Consider the following 7,853-nt stretch of genomic DNA (forward strand, 5'->3'; position numbering starts at 1 on the left):
TTTCTTTGGGCCTGGCTTACTTCACTTAATATAATTTTTTCCAAGTTTTTCCATTTCCTAACAAATGGGGCAATGTCATTCTTTCTGATGGAGCCTTGCTTATATTTCTGAGTCTGTAAATCTATAATAAGCAGGAATTTTCTGTTTAGTTTTTTGACCAGGAAAGAATTGTAGCTGCTTCATCAACAGGATGTGTAACCGTTTTCCTTCACCATCCAAATAACCAGGTAAAGCACTTCTATTTCAAACATAAAATTTTATTCTAATGATTTTTAGGGAGGTTTAAAGAAGACTGTGCTTAATAATTACACAAACAATTTTTGTAGTATTTAAACATTAAGGGAGCTGGAATAGTATATTTCTGTAGAATCAGGTATTCTATACAGTACTCTGGATGAGGCAAGATGATTTCTTAAACCAGTGAGTTCAAGACCAGATATGACCTAGCCTTTAAAGAAATAATAATAATGAAGAGGAAAAAATACTGCCCAATGTTTTAGGTGTGAGTGTTTGTGTGCTAGGAATTAAACCCAGAGCCTCTAATGTGGTATATATTCTGTTACTGAGCTAGCTATAACCCCTATCCCCTATTCTCCACTTTTTGGTAGGTGAGTGTAGAACTATATCTCTGTGCTTTCATGGAATTAGACAGCCTTTAAATACATTCCATTAAGTAGGTCTTCTAGGTAATACCTAATAGGTATTCTACTAGGTAATCTTCTTGTAATTTTTCCTTTAAAAGTGTTCAATATTTTGAAAAAGAGCATCATGTAGATACTATAAATGAAAGAGGAACAGATACTTTGCTTATTTGGGTATAACCCAGGTCTTCATTAGGAACTAACTCAAGGCTTAACCATTTTTAAAGTTCTTGTATGCTAAAGTTTTTTGTGTGATGACCTTCACAGTGGTGAGAACAATTCTTTAAAATAGCCCTTGTTGCCAGGCGCTGGTGGCTCACGCCTGTAATCCTAGCTACTCAGGAGGCTGAGATCTAAGGATCGCGGTTCAAAGCCAGCCCGGGCAGGAGAGACCGTGAGACTCCTATCTCCAATAAACCACCAGAAAACCGGAAGTGGCGCTGTAGCTCAAGTGGTAGAGTGCTCGCCTTGAGCTGAAGGGCTGAGGGACAGCGCCCAGGCCCAGAGTTCAAGCCCCACGACCGACAAAAAAAAAAAAAAAAGAGAGAGGCTTGCGGACTTTTCTGCCTGGGCTGGCTTTGATCCTCAGATTTCAGCCTCCTGAGTAGCTAGGATTACAAGTGTGAGCCATCAGCTTCCAGCTTAGTTATATCCTCTTTTCTTTAGTTTTGAAGCCTTTTAACCATCTTGTAGGTATGTGATAGAAGATAATGGCAGTGAGACCTGGAGAAGGGGTTTTGATGTTGCTTGCTTAATTGGGATCAGAATAGGCTTCTCATTTTTTATCTCCTAGTGTGGGAAGTTCACTTTCACCCATCCAATCCAGATCATCTGTTTACTTGTTCTGAAGATGGATCCCTCTGGCACTGGGATGCCTCTACAGATACACCCGAAAAGTCCTCGCTCTTTCACCAAGGTAATCATCATCAAGCTTTTTATTTGTTATAGTTCACTGCTTTTCCCTCCATTTTTTTTTCCCAGAACTGGATATTGAACTCAAGGCTTTCAGTATGTTAGACAAGCATTCTGCTGCTGAGCTATATATCAAATATGTAGACAAATTAGACATTCTTTTTTTTTAGGGCTGAGATTGAATCTAGAGTTTTGCACATGTTAAGCAGGCACTTAACATTGAGCTACATCCCAAGATCTTGATTTTTTGAGACTTAAGTCTCATTATATACCTCCTTGAATTTACTTTATAGCCCAGATTGGTTTTAAACTCCACATTCCATGCCTCAACCTCCTCCATGATGAGATAACTACCATGTCTGACTACATTTTCTTTTTTTTTTTTTTTGGTCCATCATGGGGCTTGAACTCTGGGTCTGGGCACTGTCTCTCTCAGCTCTTCAGCTCAAGGCAAGTGCTCTATCACTTCTGGTTTTCTGGTGGTTAATTGGAGATTAGGGTCTCATGGACTTTCCTGCTTGGGCTGGCTTTGAACTGTGATCCTCAGATCTCAGCCTCCTAAGTAGCTAGGATTATAGGCATGAGCCACTGCGACCTCTACATTTTCATTTTTTTTGTCAGTCGTGGGGCTTGAACTCTGGGCCTGGGCACTGTTCCTCAGCTCTTCAGCTCAAGGCAAGTGCTCTACCACTTCTGATTTTCTGAGTGGTGTATTGGAGATAAGAGTCTCATGGACTTTCCTGCCTAGGCTGACTTTGAACTGTGATCCTCAGATCTCAGCCTCCTGTGTAGCTAGGATTACAGGTGTAAGCCACCAGCACCCGGCTTCGTTTTTATATTTTTAACATTAAAAAATGTCAGAATGTTTCTATTTTCCTGTTGAGGAGTAAATTTGATTATCCTAGGGCTTGAATCATGACTTTGGCTCCTTACTACAATACTCCTGATGACTAGAAATGCTATTCTATTAACTAGCTTGCTTCAGACAGCCTAAATTCTTTGTAACTGCCCTTGATTTGGGCCCTCATGCCATAGGATAGGCATTTGTAGTTCCTTTACATTGTATTGTCAGGACAGGCTGTGTGGCAAGAACAAATCAGATTTTTTATATATAATGGTCCTGGTTTCTTCTCCATTTAAAAGGCCTGTCTTTTGATTAAAATCAACAGTAAGGGCTGGGAAGGTGGCTCAGTGGTAGAGGGCTTGCCTTGCATGCCTGAGGCCCTGGGTTTGATTCCTTAGTACCACATAAGCAAAAAGAAAAAAGCCGGAAGTGGAGCTGTGGCTCAAGTGGTAGAGTGTTAGCCTTGAGCTAAAGAGCTGAGGGACAGCGCCCAGGCCCAGAGTTCAGGCCCCATGCCCTGGCCCAAAAAAATAAAAAAATAAAAACAATAAATAAAATCAACAGTAAGTAAAACTCATCCAAAAACTGGACACTTGGATCAAGAGTTTGGTGATGGTTGTTTTATTTTATACTTTTCAAGCTTTTTAGTTTTGAAGATTTATGGTTCCAAAGTTCATTCATTCATTCAGAAATGTCTTGTTGAATGCCTACCAGAACATAAAAGTTCCTATACACACAGAGAAAATACTCTACCAGGCAATAAAAGCACCAAATGCATGATGTATCAGAAAAAGAAATGCACTGAGTACCAGGTTTTAAAATGAGGTAGTTGTACATGTTTTAGAAGGGCTCAGAAAGAGGGGAAGAGAGAACAGGAGAATGAGAGTAGGTGACAGATAGATGGAGAAAGAGATCACATAAGAGAGGGTATTAGGAGAGCAAAACCAAGAAATGGTAAAACACAGAAATCAACAATTGTTAATACCTCTTGTAATGGACTGTTATAAATGCTGCTGAAGTTGGTTCTGGTTCAGCAGTTTTCTGCTTTAAGTACCCCCCATATTATCATTGCTAGAAAGCTGGAGCAGGAAGGGCTGCTTCTGTTCTCCTCTTCCTCCTCCTCCTTGCAGCATCTCCGCTCCCCTCCCCCCAGTAGTCCTTCCCCATGGCAGGGCGCATCCATATGACAGATGGCAGAAATGCCTGGAAAGTGGAATTTTCAGATTCCTACCCCTTACAGTACATAGTGAAATACGGGAAAAGAGTAAAAGCATAAGAGGGAAATAACACAGCAAATGCACTGCTGCTTACTGTGTAGAAGAATAAAGTCGAGTAGGAGGATGGAGACTAAAGGCAGAGGACTGCAGGTGGAGCTCAGTAGTAAAGTCCTTGCTATCATTCAAGACCTTGATCACCAGCACCACAAAAAATGAAAATAGTAAAGGCAGAATGTGGAGAGCCATGCTAGAGGCTATTTGGACACATTCCTCTTCACAGAAATAACATTTAGGCAGAGACCTACAAGAAGTGAAGGTCTGAATCACCCGAATGTGTCCCAGATAGAAAGCCTGAGGCAGGGAGAACATACCAGCCACTGGCTGCGGGTCAACCAGAGAAGGGGAGTAGAGTAGTGGGAGGTAAGGACTAGTATGGAGCCACCGATCTAGTAGGAGTTTGTAGGCCCTGACAAAGACAAGATTGTATCTTCTGTGATAGAAAGATAGCAAGATTTTAAGCAAGGAGGGAGTGCAGCCCCACCAGTGGTTCCAAGAGTTACTGGCTGCTCTGGAAAGTACACTATTGGAGAGGGCAGAGGAAAGTAGGAGCTGTAGGACCCGGAAGGAGTCTTACCCCAGGAATTCTATTAATATGTTTTGGCATTCCTAATCTGGAAATCTGAAATCCAAGTAATCCAAACCTAGAACTTTTTTTAAGTTTCTACATGACACCACAAATAGAAAATTAGACAAGGGACCTTATGCAATGGGCTGTTGGTCAAAACCAAGCACAATAAAACAAATATAAAATTACCTTCAGGCTGTATGTACATGGTGTATAGGCAACATTAGTTTCATATTTAGACTGAAGTCTTACCCTCAAGATAGTTCATTATGTCTATGCAAATATTCCAAAACCCCAAATATTTCTTTCTGATCCCAAGTATTGAGGCAAAATCTGTATACTAATCTGTATATTAATTTGCACAGCATTCAATAACAATGTAAAATTTAGGAATGATAAATGATGACCAAAAACCTGAGAATAAAGTTCTGAAACACCAAAATTCTGGAGAAAGAGGCTCTAGAGTTGTATTGAGACCCCCACTCTCCCAATATGCTCCCCCTCCCCCAAATTCTAGAGAAATAGGGAGTATGGAATATGTGTAAATCTATGCTAACTTATGGAAAAACAATTTTATTTTAGTATTTAGTTAAATACTTACTTCCTTTTTTCCCCTCTTCCCCCCCACCCACCTTGTATTTGAAATTTTAAGGCTTGAAAATAGAAACTTAGAGTGGAAATGAGATTGTTTTTGTATTTTCTTTTTTTTGGGAGGGGTGGGGGGTCCGGTCATGGGGCCTGAACTCTGGGCCTGGGTGCTGTCCCTCAGCTCTTCAGCTCAAGGCTAGCGCTCTACCACTTGAGCCACAGTCCCACTTCCAGCTTTTTTCTTTTTGCTTAGGTGGTGCTGAGGAATCAAACCTAGGGCCTCATGCATGCAAGGCAAGCCCTCTACCAATGAGCCACCTTCCCAGCCCCTGTTTTTGTGTTTTCTATTATAAGACATGATATTATATACTGTTAAAAGAGTTAAATATCATGGTTCGGAGTCAGCCTAGGCAGGAAAGTCCAGGAGACTTTGTTGTTGGTGGTGGTGGTCATAGGACTCCTGGCCTGGTTGCTGTCCCTGAGCACTTTTGCTCAAGGCTAGTACTCTACCACTTTGAGCCACAGCTTCACTTCGTTTTCTGGTGGTTAATTGGAGATGAGTCTCACAGACTTTCCTGCCCAGGCTAGCTTTGAACCATGATCCTCAGATCTCAGCCTCCTGAGTAGATAGGATTTCAGGTGTGAGCCACCAGGGCCTGACTTCTTTTTATGAGACTCTTATCTCAAATTAACCTCGGAAAGCTGGAGTTAGAGCTGTGGCTCAAGTGGTAGTGCACTAGCCTTGAGCACAAAAGTTCAGGGACAGGGTCTAGGCCCAGAGTTCAAGCCCCAGGAGTGGGAGGAAAAAGTTAAATATAAAATTATGCAATCTCCTAAGAAATACTTAAGCCTATCATGCACCAGGACCTGGTGGCTCACAGCTGTAATCCTAGCTACTTAGGAGGCTGAGATCTGAGGATCCCAATTTGAAGCAACCTGGGCAAAAAGTCCATGAGACTTTGTTTTATGTGTGTGCTGGTACTGGAGCTTGAACTCAGGGCCTCATATTCTTGATTGATTTTTGTTGTTGTTGGTAGTGGTGGTGGTTGTAGGGCTTGATCTCAGGACCTGGACACTGGCCTTGAGCTCTTTTTGCTCAAAGCTAGCACTTTGGAGTGGCTCTAAAGTGGTAGACCTGGTTTTCTGGTGGCTAATTGGAGATAAGAGTCTCACAGACTTTCCTGCCTGGACTGGCTTTGAACTGAACTGTGATCCTCAGACCTCAGCCTTCTTTTTTTTTTTTTTTGGTCAGTCGTGGGGCTTGAACTATGGGCCTGAGCGCTGTCCCTCAGCTCTTTAGCTCAAGGCTATCGCTTTACCACTTCAGCTACAGCGCCACTTCCGGTTTTCTAGAGGTTTATTAGAGATAAGAGTTTCAGGGACTTTCTTGCCCGGGCTGGCTTTGAACCGAGATCCTCAGCTCTCAGCCTCTCGAGTAGCTAGGATTACAGGTATGAGCCACCGGTGCCTGGCTATGACCTCAGCCTTCTGAGTAGCTAAGATTATAGGTATGAGCTACCAGCACCTAGACTCAATTGACTTTTTTCAGGCTGATGCTCTACCACTTGAGCCACACCTCCACTTTCAGCTTTTTTTTTTTTTTTGCTGATTAATTAGAAATAAAGAGTCACATACTTTTCTACCTAGGCTGGCTTTGTACCTTTTCCTCTGATACTAGCCTCCTGAGTATCAGCAAGGATTATAGGCGTGGGTCACCAGCAACCAGTTAACCAATAAAATGATCTCCTATTAACCAACAAAAAGCCAGAATGGAAAGTGTGGCTTATATGGTTGTGCTAGCCTTGAGCTGAAAAACTAAGCCTCAGATCTGGCATACCTACACCAAAAAAAAAAAAAGTCTTAAAAGCTCTTTTTCTGTTTTCTTCCCCCCCCCCCCCCAGGAAGAACCAGTACTTTTCTTTCTCACAGCATTAGTAACCAGGCAAATGTTCACCATTCTCTTACAAGTTCCTGGCTCAGCACTGATCCTGCAAAAGACCGTATTGAGATCACAAGTTTACTGCCCAGCCGGACTTTGTCTGTGAACAGTTTGGATGTTTTGGGTCCTTGTCTTGTTTGTGGAACTGATGCAGAAGCCATTTATGTCACCAGACAACTGTTTTCCTAAAAGTACTGCAGTTACAAGATTCCAAGTAAAACATACAGTTCTCTGAATTCCACTGTACAAAATTTTATTATCAGAAAATGCAGTATTTGTGGCAAAAACATTAGTAAACTATTGTTAATGTTGATGCCCAGTCTTGACTTTCATTTTTGGATTCTTCTACATCAGTTGCTAAAGATTTTGGAACACATGAAAAAGCACCAGTGATCCTTGTGTTGATAAACATTGCCTTCGAGCAGACTATTACTGACAGCTGATGGAATTAGCTCTTCATTTTTGGTGTTGTGGTGTTTAAAGCTGTCAAACCATCAATAGGTTCTTGTAATTTGGAGTATGCCACCCCCTAGTGGCATTCAATACTGTTAATTTTTTTTCTTTTTTTAATGCAGTACTGGGAACTGAACTCTAGATTTAGTAGGCATTATTCTACCTCTTGAGTTATAATTGTCAGTCCTTTTCTCTTCTTTTCTCTCCCTCTCTCCCCCCCTCCTCTCTTTTTTTTCTTTTTATGTTGGTCCTGGGGCTTGAACTCAAGGCCTAAGTTCTTTTTTGCTCAAGATTCTTTTTTGCTTGAGCAAAAGTGCTACAGTGCCATTTCTGGCTTTTTCTCAGTACCTTATGGACTTTCTTCCCTGGGTTGGCTTTGAAACTGTGATCCTCAAATCTCAGCCTCCTGAGTAGCTAGGATTAACAGGTGTGAGCCACTAGCACCCAGCTTAGTTTGGATATTTTTGTTAACACTTTTAAAATGTAATATTCTGTCTGTGAAATGTCAGACATGTTTAAGAACTTTAATAAAATCTTTAAGCACTAAAAATGTATTCATATTTTTATATATTCTGCTTTTTAAAAATATTTACATAGCTCAAAATAATTGATTAAAAAGGCTTAGTAATTAGAC

The 7,853-nt window shown here is 41.3% G+C and overlaps 1 protein-coding gene across 1 annotated transcript in view; it reads left to right on the forward strand.

The window, feature by feature from the left end:
- Nup43 (nucleoporin 43kDa) overlaps positions 1–7,369 on the forward strand; it is a 45,508-nt gene extending 38,139 nt beyond the window's left edge. The window contains exons 5-6 of the mRNA XM_013026936.1: positions 1,435–1,557; positions 6,729–7,369. Coding sequence (XP_012882390.1) covers positions 1,435–1,557; positions 6,729–6,955 — 350 coding nt within the window. The 3' untranslated portion in view covers positions 6,956–7,369. The remainder of the gene's footprint in view (positions 1–1,434; positions 1,558–6,728) is intronic.
- Positions 7,370–7,853: the final 484 nt, after the last annotated feature.

The sequence above is a fragment of the Dipodomys ordii genome, unplaced genomic scaffold, assembly GCF_000151885.1.
Source record: "Dipodomys ordii isolate 6190 unplaced genomic scaffold, Dord_2.0 Scaffold98, whole genome shotgun sequence".
In the NCBI taxonomy this organism is placed as follows: domain Eukaryota; kingdom Metazoa; phylum Chordata; class Mammalia; order Rodentia; family Heteromyidae; genus Dipodomys; species Dipodomys ordii.